Here is a 19,728-nt window from a genome sequence, read left to right on the forward strand (position 1 = left end):
GAAGTGGTATAAGCCATTTCCACATGGCCCTTACATATACTATCTTCAAGAAGACCTTAGAGTCTTGGAATTGTCATGGTGACCAAGTTAAAGAGGGATGTGGGTCAAGATGAGATGAGAGCTACTCATCATTTTAGGAAAAGTGGCTCATCAGTTCTAATTATGAGCTGCTTGTTGGGACTGCCCTGTTAGACAGTCTATCATGAGGTGAGCAGTGTCACAGAGGCAGGGAGTGGTGGCCTTACTAGAAGCATGAAGAACCTTGTGTTTCTCCCTCAAATCTCTATCACAGGTAGGAGAGCAGAGCCTTAATAAAAGCATGGGAACTCTCTGGGTCTCCCTCACTGACTGCTGTAGGGTAAGGTGGTGGAGTGACAGTTGGGTGTATAACAGTCTCTCAAGAAGAACTGAGCACTCTGAAAGTCTCCCACAAATCTTCTAAAAGCTTTGATATCAGAAGCTGGAAGGGCCAGTGGGTTGTCATTTTGTTCTTAATAAATGCGTGGGTTCTCCAGGCCAACTGGAGGCCAACTAGAGTCAGAGGACAAGAAGCAGGGTGATGGGAGAGAAAGCAGACACAAGGAAGAAAGATGCACAGCCATAGCATAGGGAACTATATCCAATCTCCTGGGATAAACCATAATGGAAAAGAATATTAAATAAAGAATGTATATATGTGTAAAACTGAGTCACTTTGCTGCACAGCAGAGACTGGCACAACATTGTAAATCAATTATACTTCGATTAAAACAAACAAACAAACAAGACATGCACAGCCAGAGAAGTCCCAGGGGTTGAGGTCAGTAAGCATTTGGCAAACGGCTTGTGACTGCCAGCAATCCTATCACAGTTCCTTAATCAATTCACCACCCACAATGATCACAGTTTCTCTTCTCTCCTCAAGGGTCCATCATACCCTTCTCACTCGCCTAGGAAGATCTTGCCTCTGATTTCACTGAGAAAACAGAAGCAATCAGAGAACAACATCATCTCTGGTATGGATTACTGCAATAGCCTTCTACGTGGTGGCCAAACTTCTATCCTTGACCCCAGAGACCATTCCTCACAGCAGCCGAAGCATCCTTGAAAAATTAAGTCAGATCATGTCACATGCCTGCTCAAAACTCACCAGGGACTTCCCATCTGACTCAGAGTAAAGCTCACATCTCTACCTTCCAGGCCATCTGGGACTGTCTGCCCACTGCTTCTTTGCCTTGTCTCCTGCAACTCCCCTACTTTGATCGTTTTGTGCAGCTACACTGGCCTCCCTGCGGTTCCTCAAATTATGCCAAGCACGCTCCTGCCTCAGGAATTTGGCACATTTTGTTCCCTCTGCTTGGAACCATCTTCCTGAAGATATCTACATGACTTCCTCCCTCGCTCCCTTTAGGTCTGCTCCCAAATGCTCCCTGCTCATTAAGGTCTTCTCTGACCACCCTATTAAAAATGGTGGCCCATCCTCCAGCTCTCCATATCTCCCTTACCCTAGCTCACTGTTCTCCACAGTGCTTACCTTCTATCTGACATATTATAAATTAATCTGTTAACATATTTATTGCTCAACTCCCCTCAATAGAGTATAAACTCCACGAGGGCATGAGCTTTGCCTTATCCATTTCATTCAGTGCTGTATGTCTTGCCCCTAGGATAGCATCTGGCACACAGCAGGCCAGTATTTGCTGAATGAATGAGTTCTCCAACCACCCAATCTATTAACCAATTGCACCCGATCCCATACTCTCTGCGTCCCTCCTGCTCTCTTTACTTTTGCAGTGGATCTCATCCCTCTCACCGAGTCAAGGACTTAGCACCTGAAATTATCTCCTCTCTCCTGCTCAATAGTCTCTTCCTCCCAACTGGATCATTCTCCTCTGTAAACAAGCAGGCTGTAGGATCATGCTAGAATCCAGTGTGGCCCCATTTTTCGATTCCACTTTATAATAAAACTCCTTGAGAGAGGAAGTTTCTCACCTCCAATTATCCCTTAAGCCACTCTAATCAGCTCCAGTTCTCCACAAGTCTAAGTTCCCCTGCCCCACTCACACTGGATCAGTTTTTGTCAAGGTCACCAACAACCACCATGTTGTAAAATCTAAGGGTCAATTCTCAGTCTTCATCCTAATCAACTTCTCAGTAAGCTTTGATTACTTGATTGCTACCTCTCCCTGAAACTCTTTCTCCTTGTGATTCTGGAACACCCCTGCTTTTGTTTGTCCTCCTATTGTTCTGGATTTTTTTAATCTTGGAATTCATGGCTGGTTCCTTATCACCATCCATCTTTAAGTGTTCTATCCTCAGACCTTTTTATTTCGCTATCTATGATCACTTTCCAACTCACTTCATTCTTTCCCATGGCTCTGAATAGCATGTAAGTTCTGAATAATGATGAAATTCAAACTTGTACCTGGAATGACATCCTATCTGGATGTCTACTTAGCCCCAAACTCATTCATCTAGTCAGTGTTCCTTATTGGCTATCTTCAAACTTTACCTGTCCAAAGCAGAACTCTTGTTTTTATCCCCCAAACTTCCTTCCTCTTCTTCCCATTTCAAGCCAGAACCATCAATCAAATTTCTTCTCTAGAAGTCATTCTTGATTCATTTCCTTCCATCTTCCCACACTAGCAAGTTCTGGTAGTAAACTTACCTTTAACTTATGATGTTATACTTAAATTAAAATGCTCAATATATTTATATATCCTCCTCTTCCCACTCCCTCCTCCTCTTCTTCCCCTGCACGCCATGAATCCTCACCTTTTGCCTGGACTACTACCATAGTCCCTAATTTGTCTCTCTGATTTTACTCTTGCTTTGCTATAGAATGTTCTCCACAAAGCAGTAGGAGTGATCTGTTTAAAAACATGAATTATGTGACTGACCTGCTAACCCTTTTTTCCCACCACTCTTGGAATAAAATCCTAATTTGGCTTAAAGCACCTACATCATTTGGCCCCTCCCTGTCTCTGGGACTTGATCCTCCACTTTCTCCCCAACCCTCCCCCACAATCTTGCCTCACTGTGCACTGATTACATTGGCTTTCTTGCTGTTCTGGGAGCTGTCAAGTTTGCTTCTGCCTCAGGACTCTTGCACTTGCAATTCTTTCTGCCTGGAGTGTTCTTTTCCTTGATCCTCCCATGGTCTGCTCCTACTCATCCTTCAAAGCTCAGTTTCAATCTTATCTCCTTAAGAGACTACCTGCGACCACTGTATCTAAATTTAAAATGATCTACTGCAGCATCTCTCTTATTTTCTTTATATCACTTACCATGTTCTGTAATTATGTTATCTGTTTTACTTACTACTGTATTGTCCTTCTCCCCCATTAGACTATAAGCTCCACAAAAGCAGAGCCTTTGTCTTCCAGTTTACTGTTGTACTCTACTGCCTTACTGAGAGCTCTGTGGTTCAATAAATATGTATTGAATAAATAAGGAAAATAGGTTCATTCAAGCAGATGTTTTTCTAGGGTTTAAATAGTGCTGCACATCCAGAGTTCTGATCACAGATCTGTCTTAAGTAATAATAATTTGTAAAGCACCTTAAAGCTTTTATGATACTTTCAAATGCATTATTTCATTTAAAGATGTGACACAACATTGTTACCAAGGAAACATAGGGCAGGTAGGAGTGGGGTTGGGGAGAGCCAAGTTCTGGGAAATCAGTCCTTTCAGCAGTCATGTCATCAGTGGCTGCTCCCAGAGGTCTTGCCTGGCCCACACCATGGCCAGGGCCAGACTTTGGGACAAGCTATTGAAATGAGTAGAACCCTGTGGGGCTCCTGGGCACGGAAGTCTTTCTGTGTCCCCTGTTTCTTGTTTGTAGGGAATAGACTCCAGCCTCCATGACCTTCCCTGAGTTCCAAAGGCCAGATTCGAACAGCTGCTAATCAGGGAAGGAAGGGGACTCAGAGACAAGGGAGGAGCAGTCAAGAAACAATACTGCAGCCTTGGGGCAGGGTCCTGGTTCCACCTCAAGGGATACACATAACAGTATCTTTGAGCTCTTCTGCAGAACTAAAACCCCCAACAAATGGAAGATGTTACATTCTTCATTCAAGAGAACGTCACAGAGAAGTTTGATAACCTTGAGAAGCTCATCAGGAGACCACCTGAGGCCAGATTAAAGGAGTGCAGGCCCTTCACACATCCTGATCCTTATCAGCAACCCCACCCTTGAACCACTGCTATAAAACTCCTCGTGTTAAGACACACAGTTTTTCAGGGCATGAGTCCACAATGTCCCCTTTGCCTGGCAAAGCAATAAACCTATTCTTTTCTACTTCACCCAGAATTCTGTCCCCAAGATTTGATTCGGCACCAGTGTACAGCGGCCGAGTTTTGGGCATCATTATGGAAATCTCTCGTCCATCATTTGCCACCATGTTACCCTACTGACCTGCTTTGCCAGACTGGGGGATTGCTTCCCTGTGGCCTCTGGGTCAACTTCATTCTGGTTGGCCTGGGTTATAGAAGCCAAACCCCTAGGAAAAGCAGAGAAGCCTGGGCCAGCTGGGAGCCTTAGAATAAGTTTCAAATATCTCGGCATGGCACTCAAGGTCCTTCATCTGCATTTCAGGAGCAGCTAACAGAAGGATCCCTCTCCATGCTGAGCTTTGGGGGCTATGGGCTGTGGTGCAGAAAAGAGAAGAGTGGACTTCCCTGCTTACCAAGATCCATCTCTGCTAGGGCTCGGTACGCCTTTTCTCAGTCTTACCAGCCAAATCTGTCTCATGTGAATGCTCTGCTCTTCCCACATACTCTGGTGATCACAGAGGATGAATGAACAAGGATTTAAGCTTGTACGTGATCACAGATATATTTAATGGGAAAGAGTGGGGGTCCCATGGGCCACAAGAGAAGCTCAGAAGCTGTTCCCTATTGAGGAACAAGCCCAAAATCTCAAGAAATGAATAAATATCTATAAATACATATAATATGCTTGGTACTGTGATAGGTACTTATTTGCATTAATTTATCTACGTCTTATAATAAGCCTAAGCGGTAGATATCTTAATCTCCATTTTCCAAGTTAAAAAAAAAAGTTTGGATAAGTTACCTGGATAGATCATCTAGCTAAGGGGGCCTCTGAGCTCATCTGAGCTGGAAGGCAGGGCCAGCCAGGACACTCCCAGCCAGCCCCAGGAACATGGTGGATGGGTGTGTGCACATGGTGGGAAGGGGTGAGCCTGGGTGTGCCTAGAGAGGGAGAGATGAGGATAATGGACTCCCTAGGGCCTATTCACAGGGTGCTAAGATATCTGTCCTGACTGGGAAGCTCTCAGGCTGCCCATCCTCCTGGGAAGAAAGTTAGCAGGCTTGCAGCCCAGCTACGAGAAACTATGGCTAAGAACAAGGCATTCAATGTCTCATCAGTGAGAAAATGTTCATTTAAAATACAGGAGAAATTAATACAAACATTCTTCTTTCTCTTTCTACTCCTCTTTTCTAATGCAGAATCCTTGAAGAAATAGCAAAACAAGAGTGTTAGATGGTTTTGATCAGGGAAACACAGTCCGGGGGGGAACACAGAATTTCCACCCCTGTGAGGTCTCTTTGGCTTCTCCTATCCCTTTGTAGCCAGAACCTGGGACTGGGAGTCAGAGACCTGAGTGGTCCGAGATCCATCTCTGCTTCCCTCTGTGACTCCCTGAAAGTTCCTTGTCAATCAAGCCTTAGCTTTTCCAGCTGTAGAACAAGGGGTTTAGCCTGGATGTTGTACAGTTTATTCAGGTGGATATACTGTAATTTTTATAAATTTCTCCTCTTTTGGAATTTGGGGAAAATACACTTACAGTGTCTGAGTAAAAGGATAAGTTAAAACTCCCTGCTGTGCTTCTCTTGAGAAGAGATAATTAGCAGGAGTAAAAGGTTGAGGAAGGATAGGAAACAAATTAAAAACTTTTGAGTCCAGCCAAGATGCAAATTATTTAACAGAGACACTGACATTGTGCAAACCAGAGAATGAAAATCTGTGGTTTAGCCCTTAGGCAGACTTGCAGACAAGCAATTAGGATAGAATTTGGCCCAAGGCCTCAGAGTGAATTCATATATAAATATCACTTATTTTAATCTTTTTAATATTTTTTCCCTTATTTAATAGGAATACTCTCCAGACTTGCTGAGACTTGTCCCTCCATAGGGAAGTAACTCAATCAGAGTTATGTTTTAAAAAGAGCGGTCTGCATATTAGTAGAGAATGAACTGGGGGGTAGAGGTGGGGGAGGGGGGAAACAAGGAGACAGGTGGAGAGTCTGTAAGTACAATCCAGATGAGAAAAATCTAAATAGTGATGGGAATGAAAAAATGGGCATAGACTAAAAAAACAGAAAAAGAGAGGTCAGGTAACTGATTCAGTTGTGGGAGTGGAGTGATAAACCAGACTCAAGGTTGTGAGACAGAAGGGAAGGGGGGAGGGCACAACCTTTAAAAGAATGACACTGAGGATACAACAAAAACTGGTTAGACCCAACTAGGCCCAAGATGGCAGAAGATTCAACGTCCAGTAGGCCTTGAGCCCCATTATACGCTCATTGTACTACATTAGCATATGTTAAATGACACCCACAGGCACCATGACAGTTCTGAGGATGATCATCAAAGACCAAAAAGTGGGTGATGGCCCAATTCCTGGAAATCTCCATCCATTCCCCAAAATAATTGGAAAAATCCTCCCATTCATTAGCCTATGAAATTACCCAGCCTGTAAAAACTAACCACCCCATATTTCGGGGCTGCACTCACCTTCTGAGACAGACCACATTCTGTCTATGGAATGTGTATCTCTCAATAAACCTGCTTTCACTTTACTATGGCTCACTCCTGAATTCTTCCCTGTGTGAAGCCAAGGAACCTCACTTGGCAGCCTGTCCCATGGACTTGCCCAAGACCTCGGACGTGACCATCCTCTCGTGCCCCATTTTCCTACAACAGTTGGGGGTGATAGAATGCATGAGACAGCAACAGGGAAGGAAGGTCAGATTTAACTGGGAAGAAAAGTGATGAATTCACTGAAAATAAGAGAATCTCTCTAAAGCCATGCATATTTTGACTGCTTCTTGAAATTCTCTGTTATAAATCATGATTTCTTCAACCATCTGAATTGTATTCATGTTAATAAACATTTGTCAATACCTCTGAAGTGACAGGTACATGGGGATGTCAAAGATGACAGCTCTCAGATGAGTAGTCAATTATGAAGCTTCAAGCTATTACAATAAAATTGTCAATGTGGACTTAAGTGTTCTGGAAACTAGGGCCATTTATGCTTTTTGCCCACAGGATATATTTCTTTTATTTTTATTTAATAAATTTATTTATTCATTTATTTTTGGCTGTGTTGGGTCTTCATTGCTGCGTGCGGGCTTTCTCTAGTTGCGGTGAGCAGGGGCTACTCTTTGCTGCAGTGCACAGGCTTCTCATTGCAATGTCTTCTCTCATTGTGGAGCATGGGCTCTAGGCGCGCGGGCTTCAGTAGTTGCGGCACGTGGGCTCAGTAGTTGTGGCTCACAGGCTCTAGAGCACAGGCTCAGTAGTTGTGGTTCACGGGCTTAGTTGCTCTGCGGCATGTGGGATCTTCCCAGACCAGGGATCGAACCCGTGTCCCCTGCACTGGCAGGCGAATTCTCAACCACTGCACCACCAGGGAAGCCCCTCACAGGATATATTTCTGATATGTCAGCATGGTACCCAAGGTCCTTCATCTGACCTCTTTTGTCATTTGCCCACCACACTGGACTAGTTACTAGTCACTGAACTTGCCATGGCCTCTCACAAGTTTTAAACTTTGCCCCTACTTTTCCTTAGCTCATCTTCACTAACTTAGGATACATCTTCTTGTCCTTAAAACAAAAGTCTCTGACTCTTGCATAGCAGCTAGTTGCTCCTTCTTGTGTACCTATAGCATTCTGTGCAGCCCTCTTCTGTGGCAGTTTTCGGGCTGAATTGTAATCACCTATTCACTTTGCTTCCTTGCAAGCATTTAAGACAGAAGCTGTGCCTTGTCTTTTTATCCACAGTGCCTGAGACACAGTACACATCTCCCTCACTATTCAAACTCTTACTGCTTACTGTTCAAACTCAGGAACCAATTAGATTCAGATAATGCAGTATTAGTCAGTTGCTACCCCAACTCATGCTAGGCCAACTTGGAAATCAAATAGATTCAAATAACAAGAAGTATGTGTGGACATTAGCAGGTGCCATTTCACTGTCTGAATGCCTGGGTGGTTGGATAGCAGGAAGGCAGGAAGACCAGCTTACATAAAATGGTACTCAGTGAGCCATGGGAGGATTTGGCTTTGCAGACGGGCTGAGAATCCAGGGTGAGTGCTTAAACAGGGCCTGGCATACAATACGTGCTCTACATGTTTTGGTGAGTCGCACAGAACTCTTTAGTAAATCCACCTCAAAGGATTTTCTAGGTTCCCAACACTAAAAGTATTTCATGGCACCCAGTACAGAGCCCTGCCAGCTTTCCTTTATTAGTGATTAGCAATAGTGTGTGAGAAAGAAAACATGGCTGTTGACTTGCATGGCTGGGTGTTGCTCAACAGCATGGAGTGCGTGGAAGCTGGGAAGACCTGTGAGTAGAAGCGAGTCCACTGCTTCCACTGGAATTACCTACAGTTGGAGTTCATAGCCAGGATGTGTCCTTTCAGAAGAGCACAGCTTTCCATAACCTCATCTTACGTATTTTTCTTCCACAGTATTTATCTTCTTTCTGACATATTATAAACTTCCTTGCTAACATATTAATTGTTTGACTCCCCTCAATAGAATGTAAGCCCTATGATGGCAGGGCTTTATCCAATGTGTTATATTCACTGCTGGACATCCTGTCCTAGAATAGCCTCTGGCACATATTACTATTTCTCTATTTTAATTATGACTATGCTAAGAGATATACATCAACAAAAACTCTTTGGGGTCCTGAATAATTTTTTAAAAGTAAAGGGTTCCTGAGATAAAAGTTTGAGAGCTGTGGTCCTAGAGGTTCCAGGCTGGTAAATACTCATGTAAAGCGAGGTACAGAACTGGGCAGTCCTCCAGGGAACTTCTGATCCAACAGCCTCTGTTTTGCATTAGTTATCTAACTGTTGCAACATCTTAAGCATTCCAAGTTTATAATTATGAACTTCTTGCTTTTATTTAACTTTTATTTAAAGACTAAGCTGGGTTTTGTTTTTTGCATATTGGGTTAATTTTTTCCTGTAATATTCTTACCCAAACTAAAAAGGATGGAAATGTTCTCAATGTCTAGGTGTGGTTACTACCATCCTCCCATGTGCCTGCTTAGAAAACAGAATCATTTTGCATGTTGCCATGGGTTCTTCCTGTGCAATCAATCCCACTGTTCTCTCTATCCTTTCTCAAAGTGTGTGGGTATAGCAGCTGCCCACCTCATCCTGAACTTTGCAGCAGCCCTCTCACCGGTTCTTCGGTCTCCCCTCAAAACCATCAATCACACTAATGCCCCATCCACTGCTTTCCTATAGAGATTTGCATATTTAAAAACCCATCTTTTTTTCTTTTTTTTTTTTCTTTGCCACACCACACGGCATGTGGGATCTCAGTTCCCTGAACAGGGATCAAGCCCGTGCCCCCTGCATTGGAAGGCAGAGTCTTAACCACTGGACCGCCAGGCAAGTCCCTAAAAACCCATCTTGATTACTGCCTCTTTCCAGAAGCAGCAAGACCAAAAGCCTCATATGGACGCTACTAGAGGTTCTATGGAAGGATGGGCTTCAGAGCCAGACTTGAACTTGCTTTGGCCAAAAGAACATGGTGAAAGTGACCAGACCTTGGTGTGCTTGTGCCCTCTCCCTCAGACATCTGCCTCCACCACAAGAACAAGCCCAGGTTCGCCTCCTGCAAGATCAGATGTCATGTGGAGAAGAATCAAGCCATTGCAACTGAGGCCATCCTCAACCAGCCATCTCCTGGGCAATGTGTCACTAATTGCAGATGCACTAGGAAGCCCTGCCGAGAATAGCTAAGCCTGGTCCAGGCCAACAGAACTGCCCAGCTGCTCTGTGGACTCCTGAGAAACAGTCAATGATTGTTTTAACCCACTAACTTTCAAAGTGGCTTGTCATGCAGCATTATTGTGGCAGATACCTGGTGTGGGGTCTGGGTAAGGGAACTATGAGCAGATAGGGAGACTGAGATGAATCTAGTGTGTCTAGTGAGTGGTGCTTACTCTTCAGCGTAGCAGGAAAGTGGGAGGAAGATCGGGCTACATGAAACTCTGAGACACAGTTTCATCATCTGAAAAGAAGTCATAATACTATCTACCTAGCAGAGTTGTCATGGGCATTGGATAACATATCAGATACAAGAAGCGTAATGGAATTCCTGGCAAACAGTTGCTTTCACTTTCCAAGAAACTACTCCTCAAGGTCAGAAAATACTGATCCCTACTCTGTTCCAGGCACTGTGTTAGACTTGGGGACCACAGCATGAAGAGTGCAGAGATGCATGGAGTATATTTTATGTTTTCAGAATAGTGGATTCAACACAGCATAGAGCATCATGTGAATGGGAACTGGCAGTAGTGGCACAAGACTAAGCTGAGAAATGTTAAAAGTTGCTGTGCTCAAAACTTACAGTTACCTCGGGCTTCCCTGGTGGCGCAGTGGTTGAGAGTCCGCCTGCCAATGCAGGGGACATGGGTTCGTGCCCCGGTTCGGGAGGATCCCACATGCCACGGAGTGGCTGGGCCCCTGAGCCATGGCCGCTGAGCCTGCGCGTCTGGAGCCTGTGCTCCGCAGCGGGAGAGGCCACAACAGTGAGAGGCCCACGTAAATAAATAAATAAATAATAAATAAATGAAGAAAAGGCAGGGAATTAAAAACCAAGGGTTGGAGAGAGGGGGGAACTGACACTTCTTGGACAGGATTTGAAAGAATGATTTAAAGCAGTCTGTTTGTGAGTAGGAATCATCATCAAATAACAACTAAGAGGTCTGACATGGTCTTCATGCATGTCCCACAATAATAATGCCTCTGGGCGCAGGTATTTAGTCTCAGAGACGAGGGCTGCTACCTGAGGGCCTCTGTGACAGCTCTGCAGATGGCCGGCCTGGCCCAGGCTCTCCCTGCTATGAGCACTCAAACTCCCCCACTGCCAGTCCATTCTGAACACTGGAGCCAGATGACCTTCCTCAAAACCTCCATCTGAGCCCGGACACTCCCCTGCTTACCACTGTTACGCAAAACAGCACGATGGGAAAGGTTAGTATATGTAGGAGTCGGCCTGCCTTGGTTTGAATCCTCCTCTGGCATCAGTTAGCAGTGAGACCTTGGACAGATGACTTATTCACTCAGTGCCCTGATTTCCACATCTATAAAATGGGGGTTAATTATAATACCTGTCACACAGGTTTGTTGTGAGAATTAGCTGATATAATCCAACAAGACATAGAAAATACTTAAAGATTACCCAGTACATAATAAGCGCTCAATAACTATTAGCTACTGTTATTCATATTCCTTTCATTCCCCACAGCTAGAAAGTGAAGAGGCTCAGCACAAAGGAGCTCAGGTCTTGTCTGGTTCTTTTATCTCCTCTCCACTTCTCCCTACACCTGAGGTCTACTGAACCCTAAGCCTGATGAGGCCTTTGTACATCCACATGCTGGTCATTTGCTTGAAGTGCCCTTTACTCTGTTCTCCGTGTAATTACTTCTTTTCCAACATTAAAACTTGGCTTGAGGGTCACATTCCAGATTCCATGGTCTCCCCCATCCCCATCTCCATGGCAACCTTGACCTTACTTAATTACTGAATCCCTGCCCCTGTGCTTTTGTGACACCCTCCATCAGAACAGGCATCACCCCACCTGTTATTCTGTGTTTGTTTGGATGGTTTCCCCACTTGGCTGTAAGCTTTTTGAGGACAAGAATGTTATCCTATTCGATGTTCCATCTCTAATGCCTGGCACAATGCCAACGTATATATGGAACTCAGCTAGAGATTTGTTGAATGAATGAACAAATGAATGAGTCAGAAAGAGAATGAATGGGGAGGTTCACTACACCTGGAGCCAAAAGCCATCAGCTAAAACAACTTTGGGATCTTCTATTAATACCTGTAGTGATGGTCCTGGAGGTATCCTCATAGACCACGGACCTTCTGGCCGGATACACAGAAGAGTACTATGTCCGTTGGCCTTTCTGAACCCAGCACAGTGACCTATGGGACTGTCCCAGAGGCAGCATAGGATAAGCTGTACATACACCTTTGGCACTGCTGCTCTGCGAATGCAGTAACTTCTGTGTGTGTGTATGTGTGTGCGCACACAAGTACTCTCATACTCTCCTGCGCTTACACCTGTGTGTACCCTCAATGCCCTCCTTTGTGGGAGATACCTCTGTTGCAATTTAGAGTTATATATCTCTTAATGTTTTGTTCCACTCATCGCAAACTAATGGACCTTGAGAGTTGGCTCATAAATATGTTTTATTTGGCTTCTAGTGGGTTTTACGCTCGTTTGTTTTTATTTTATTTTAATTTAATTTAATTTTATTTTATTTTTGTGGTATGCGGGCCTCTCACTGTTGTGGCCTCTCCCGTTGCGGAGCACAGGCTCCGGACACGCAGGCTCAGCGGCCATGACTCACGGGCCCAGCCGCTCCGCGGCATGTGGGATCCTCCCGGACCGGGGCACAAACCCGTGTCCCCTGCATCGTCAGGCGGACTCCCAACCACTGCGCCACCAGGGAAGCCCTGTTTTTATTTTTTATTTTGTTTAGTTTTTAATGGCTTTCAGTATGAGGCACACACATTTATACCTGAATGGACCCCAGAGGCATTTGAATTTGCAGCAATAGACTTTCTCCTCTACAACATGATCTAACAAAGGATATGAGTTACTTACTTCAGCAGGGAGAGGGTTACTGGAGGTAATTTGCATGCACCCTTGCAAATAAAGGAGCGGGCCTAAAACAGGAAGTAAAATAATGCTATAATGGCTTATTCTGACTGCCTTGAGAATTTTTCTTTACAAGCTATTTACAGGTTAAGAAGAGGTTAATACTCTTCTGATCCACCCATGAATACAGCCTGTGGAATCTGCCAAAGACTGTTAGTTGGATAAATTCTCAATCTGGGTATCTGAGCCAGTGGTGCTTTGCCATAAGTTGCCAAGTGCAATGCAAAATTTCTTTTTACTTATAACAGTTATAGTACCAAAGACTTGGAATGAGTTTAAAATATAAGTTAGATTGTATTCAAATATCTTTCAGTCACTGCATTCTAAATTGTGTGCATGAGACACAGAGAAAGAAAGAAAGAGAGAGAGAGAGAGAGAGAGAGAGAGAAAGGAGGAGAGAGAGTCTGTATGTGTTAGAGTTAAGATTCTAAGAATTTTACCTTAGCCCAAACATCCCTGGAATTGTGGTCCTCCCGTGAACATCATTTGTGGATCATCTCTCAATAAAGGCTGAAGACTTGAGAACAGCTCTATAGGAAATGGTTTAATTACAGAGCAACTCTACCTTATTTATTATCCCCAGTATCTGGCCCTTTGTAGTCGCCCAATAAATATTCCTAGAATAAACGAGAGTCATTTAGACTGATGTTAGAATTTTCTGGAAATCTCCTAAGACACAATGTTGAATTTACCAAGGAAGTTATGTTACCTTCTCTCTCTAGGTTTTCTGAAAACACTCTCTAAGATGGCATGTATGTATGAATGAAACTCTTGATGTGACCTCTGGCGACCCTCCCTAGCCCATAATCCCATATTTGCCCACGCAAGGATGCTGACTTGAGGCCCAAGGATTCTAGTGAAAGTTTCACAGCCGGCACAGTCCCAGCGACCAAGGTTAGAAGATAGGAAGATGGGAGCCTTGTGGGAAGAAGGTGGGTACAGGTAACAGCACCGGCTGGGATGGGCAGAATTCTAAGGTTCCCACCCCCGTGGTCATGCCCTACATACTCCCCTCCCCTTGAGTGAGGGCTGCACCTGTGAATACGACTGTCCTCCTTGACTAGGTTACATTATGAGACAAAGCTAAGGAGATTTTGTAGATATAATTAAGGTCCAAAATCAGTTGATTTTGAGTTAATCAAAAGGAAGATGATTATGGGTGGGCTTGACCTAAATCAGATAAAAACTCTTAAAAGAGAGACTGAGCACTTCCCAAAGAGAGGCGCTCTCCTCCTGGCCCTGAGGGAGCAGTAGCCACATTGTGAGCTGCCTGTGAAGAGGAGCGGCTTCTGGAAGCTGAGGCCTTCACCCTACAACCACAGGAAGGTGAATTCTGTCAATGTCAATGAACTTGGAAGAGGACCCTGAGCTCCAGGTGAGAATGGAGCCCAGCCAACACCTTGATTGTACCCTCATGAGACTGTTGAACGAAGCATCCAGCTAAGCTGTGCCTGGATGCCTGAACCCAAAGAAACTCTAAGATATTACATGTATATTATTTTAAACTACTAGAGCTGCGGTGATTTGCTACACAGCATTAGAATAACTAATACAGGCATAGTTACTAAGATACATGGCCAAAACCATGGGGGATGGGCACAGTATGTAAAATACAAAACAGTGCATGGAAGGGGGATACACTGGCATTCCAAAGTCCATCCTTGGGCACAGAACTTCTGGAAATAATAGGTCAGAGGGCACTAATCACGCAGTTGTGATTGTTTACAGGTTCGTCTTTCCCTAACCAAGTTCTGAGGGGTCTCTGCCATCAGTGTCTCTTCTAGAGATGATTTTGCCCTGACCCCGGCTCTCTGAGCACAGGAGTGAAGACGTCAGTATATTCATGGTCTGGCTGAGGAGGCAAACACACACAGATATGCGTGGTTGAGAGTTAGTGCTGCCTTGGAAGATTGAGTGAGGTGCTCCAGGAGCACTAGGGGCCAATCTGTCTGGAGGGGCGGGGACGGGGAGCTGGGGGGGTGGGCAGAAGTGTTTACAGAGAACCCACAGAATTTTTGAGACATAAAAGGTGGGTAGAAAAAAATATATACATATATATATATATTTGTTTGTTTATTTGTTTAAATTGCTACTGCATGTGGGTAAATCATGGGAGAAGAAGATGGAGATCAGCTCAGGCCACTTTCTGAAGGGTCTTCCTCATATAAAAGGCTGAGATTTGAAGGGGTTTTTTGTGGCTGTTGCTAATTGATGCCAAACGGCAAAAACATTCTACCTCCATGTGTGTTGTGGGAAGGTCTATGAGACAGCACAGAGCAGTAGGAGGCAAAGACAGAGGCGAGAGAAGCTGTAAGAAAGCCAGTGCAGGACGCAGACATGTCCCACTCCTTCCTCTGTCCCTGCTGTGAGCACAGGGCCCCTCCAAGAGTCGAGGCAAAAAGTGCTTGTTGAATCATAAACTGACAAATCATCAAAAGAGGGCTCCCGAGGCAACAGGCATGGAAGCAGCCATCACTGAAAAGTCAAAAGAGTTTTCACTCACCACGGAGCTGGGAGAGGGAATATTTTAGGCCTCCAGGGTCTGAGAGATGAGGCAGAGGACAAGCGTTGAAAAAGCAGAAAATCCAGACTCAGGACCTCTGCTGAGCTCTAGCTGGAGTGGAAAGGGGCAACCTCAAGGCCTGAGGGGCTTAGAGTGTCTCAGAGATCCAATCCAGCACCATCGTTCAGGCTTGGGGTCCTCCCTCACCCCTGGGGAGAGCACATTCTAGCTCAGGCTACATTTATCACCCAATCCTCCCCATCAGCTTTTTAGGGAGCTGTTCCTTTTCCACTGGCTCATCCTTGCCTTTTTCCCCAGTCCCTCGTCCCATGCTTACCCCCAGCTGCTCCCTCTCAGAAGGAGGAGGTTCATCTCAAGACAGGGCCAAAAAGGACCACTCACTTGACCAACTTGACTAAGTGCTTCATAATATAGATAAGGGACCCTCTTCTCTGTCTTCTGACTCAGAGATAAGATTTTCTCTTTTCTGCCAAAACCTAATAACCCTTCTGTCTGTGCTAACAATCCCTGTGTCCATTCATTCATTCGTCCCCTTAGTTATTCACCAACAAGTATTTATTGAACATAGACACTATTCTAGGCACGCAGCATCGAACATGAAAGGCAGGATCCAGGCTCTCATAGAGCTGACACTCGAGATGGGGAGGCAGAAAATGAGCATTGAGCAAATAAATGAACTAGAAGATCTCAGAGTAATAAGTGTTCCGAAAAAAACAACAAAAACAAAAACAGTAAAGTAGTAAGTGCTCCACAACGCCTCTTGGGTTACCTTTCTCAGCGTACTTCAGACCAACCACCCAATGGCTTAGGCCAAGAACCCAGGAAGCATTCTGGACTCATGCCTCTCACTCATTTTTCACATTCAATTATCCGTCACAAAGCCACGTGTATTCCAATTCTCAGTGACTCTGAAATCCATCTGTCCATCTCCATCTCCCTGACACTTCATGCAGACACCATCACTTATTGACCAATTTATTGCAGTATGTCCCTGATTAGTGTTCTCTCTCTAGTCTTGTCCTCTTCCTGCATGTCATGCCCCTGCTTAAAATTGTTCAATGGTTCTCAACAGTTTCTTCAGTCAAGTTCAACCCCCTTAGCTTAGCATGCAAGGTCTTTCACTATCTGGGTGCTACTGAACCCTTCGGCCTTGCTTCCCTGCACTCACCTGCCCCACACAGCTTCCACTCAGCCATCACTGCAGATCTACACGTGGAAGTGTTACCTGCCTTTGACCTGCCGCACCCTCACTTAACGCGCCCTCTGCTCATCCTTCTCTAGCTTCTTTGTTCAAAAGTCAGATCAAATGTCACCTCATTTTGGAAGACCCATGGAGTTTTTACAAGGATTACATTGAAAAGATATATGAGGGGCTTCTCTGGTGGCACAGTTGTTGGGAATCCACCTGCCAATGCAGGGGATATGGGTTCGATCCCTAGTCCGGGAAGGTCCCACATGTCGCCGAGCAAGTGAGCCCGTGCGCCACAACTACTGAGCCTGAGCTCTGGAGCCTGCGTGCCACGACTACTGGGGCCCACACGCCTAGAGCCCGTGCTCTGCAACGGGAGAGGCTACTACAATGAGAAGCCCGCGCTCCGCAACGACGGGTGCCCCCCACCCCCCACCCGCCGCTTGCCACAATTAGAGAAAGCCTGCGCGGCAATGAGGACCCAATGCAGCCAAAGATAAATAAATTTAAAAAAAGAAAAAAAGAAAGAAAAAGGAAAGATACGTGAAACCCTTACCCCAATGACAGCATTCAGCTTTTGTCTTATTTAACTGATGAAATTTCTTACATTTGGGGCAGGCATAATTAGCATATAAATAAAGTTTTCCTATTTGCAATGAAACCATCTCAGAATACAGCCTCTGAGGTGGGGGACTTGTCTCCCTCATTGTTTTAATGAAATGGAAATTTTCCTTCTCATTTATGTTTTTGTTGCTGGATACTTGCTATTATCATTTGAGCTCCTAACCATTATTCTTAATGCCCTGGAAGTGATTCTGATGGATCCCAAGATTGGAGACAAATACCTTGAATATATCATCATCCCAACAGAATACACAATAATAATTCACTGTAGTTCCTGGCCCTGAGGGTTGGCTGTTGCCATGTCCAATTTCAGGATGTTTCTGGGCACATTTCCAGCCTCTCCCTACTCCCAGGGCACTGGGAGAACACACCAACCTGCCACTCTTCATGGCAGGGGACCACACACCTCTATCAACCCAAGGTCTATCTCAAGATGCCCTTCCTGGGCTGACTTCTAACACCATAGCCCTGATCTTCTATGGGGGCTTTAGGAACTCTCTGGGAAAGGGAAAGTTGCTTTTTGAGAATGGATTTTCCTTTGGACACATGTGCCCCAATAAGGTTTCTCTCCCAGCACATGCCCACAAGAGCACATATCCAGTTCTTACTGGGTCAGACCCCCTACCTGTGTGGGAGCTGTCTCCGAGGGTGAAAGTCCCCAGAAGGGGTAATAAAAGACGCAGTTCTCTTACTTGCATTCAGCAGTGTCCGGATCCTTTTCTCCTCCTCAGCTCCTTGGACTTGCTTTTCTGCCAGCATCTTGTCCTCTGACTCTGTGCACACCTCAGCCTCCCGCAGGTACTCCAGGTAGTCGATCTCCCGCTGGGCACGTTCGACTTTCAGGGCCAGGTTATGGACCGCACTCTTGTACTCACTTGTGTACGTCTGACATCGTCCCAGCATAACGGATATGTTTTTCGAGAACTCTCGGAAATCTTCAATGTATTCTCTCGTTGCTTGGGTACATTTCTGCAGTCCTTGCTTTAGTCAGAAAATAAATTCCCAAATTATTGCCAGTTATTTAACTTGCCCAAGTAACATCAACAGCTCTCGTTCACAGGAAAAAGACTTTTAAAATACAGATAGTTAAAAGGGGGGGAAATAAAAATCACCCACAGTTCCTTAATTCAAAGGACTATTGACACTTTAGTGTACAAATCTTTAAAAGTTTTCCCATGCATGTAGTCATACGTATATAAACATATTTTTAATGTGATTTTGCTACATGCATGTTTTATATTTTTAGCTTGCTGATATATTGTGAACATATTTCAATACCAATTAATATATATCAATACCATAATTTTAATGACACAAGTCTATCGAATTGACATCCCATTATTTATTCCATTAGACTCTTTTTTTTTTTTTTTTTGCTGTACGTGGGCCTCTCACTGTTGTGGCCTCTCCCGTTGCGGAGCACAAGCTCCGGATGCGCAGACTCAGCGGCCATGGCTCACGGGCCTAACCGCTCCGCGGCATGTGGGATCTTCCCAGACCAGGGCTCGAACTCATGTCCCCTGCATCGGCAGGCGGACTCTCAACTACTGCGCCACCAGGGAAGCCCCCATTAGACTCTTTTTAAGGGACATTTATGTAGTTTTCAATGTTCTGCCATTCAAACAATGCTGAAGAAAATTTTTGTCTTTACATATTTGTGTATTTCTCTGGTTATTTTCTGAGGATACATTTCCAGATGTGAGCTCCATCCCCAGCACTTGAACAGGGCCTGGCACACAGTCGTACTCAATAAATACTTGCTGAATGAAAGATAAGTAAATGAATGATGGAAATGGGAGGGGTTGCTGGGTCAAACAGCATGTATACTTAAAGACCATTTGGCGGTTTACCAAAATGCTCGCCACAAAACTTGTAAAAATATTAATATATACTCCAAACAGCAGGATATAAGACTGCTCATTGATGAATGAAAGAGAGAGAGAGAAAGGTGGGGGGAAAGAGAGTGTGTGAGAGGAAGGGAGGGAAGGAAGGAGGGAGAGAGAGACAGAAAGGATGAGAGGGAAAGAGAGGGAGGAGAGAGAAACTGTCTAAGTCTATCCTCTTTTCCTTACCCCTCTGACACAAATCCCTCAGTGTGGAGATGGCATCACTTTGTTGCTAAGTGTCTGCCTTGGCCTGGTGGAGCACCTGGGGACTCAACTTCCCACCCAGGTTTCCACGATCGGGGTGGGAAGACCTATATAAATCATATCCCTATCTTTTAAAATCCACATTCATAACTATGAACGTATCAGTCTATACTCGATACCCTTGTCTGCAGACAGATTCGAGTATTGGGAAATCTTGCAGGGATGTGACTGGCGCTGACCCCCAAGGCAGGTCGGTGGTAAATGAAGAGGGACCATGGTTGAGAGTAATTCTGGCACATTTAAGGAGGTGAGACTGGGCAGGAGGTGTCTGAGGAGAGAGCAAATGAGGCAGCAACAAGAGGCCACTGGCC

General features: G+C 44.8%; 1 protein-coding gene across 7 annotated transcripts in view; it reads right to left on the reverse strand.

Annotated features, from left to right (window-relative positions):
* Positions 1 to 19,728, reverse strand: part of LOC308620440 (synaptotagmin-9) — a 389,294-nt gene that overhangs the window by 162,207 nt on the left and 207,359 nt on the right. For 6 of the 7 annotated variants that reach the window (XM_081239989.1, XM_081239994.1, XM_081239993.1 and 3 more), the window contains one exon: positions 17,960 to 18,248. In XM_081239989.1, the coding sequence (XP_081096115.1) occupies positions 17,960 to 18,248 (289 nt within the window). Of the gene's footprint in view, positions 1 to 17,959; positions 18,249 to 19,728 lie in introns of those variants that run through there. The other variant, XM_081239995.1, reaches the window with a different exon arrangement.

Source organism: Mesoplodon bidens (genome assembly GCF_964165515.1).
Source record: "Mesoplodon bidens genome assembly, chromosome: 7".
NCBI classification, from domain to species: Eukaryota; Metazoa; Chordata; class Mammalia; order Artiodactyla; family Ziphiidae; genus Mesoplodon; species Mesoplodon bidens.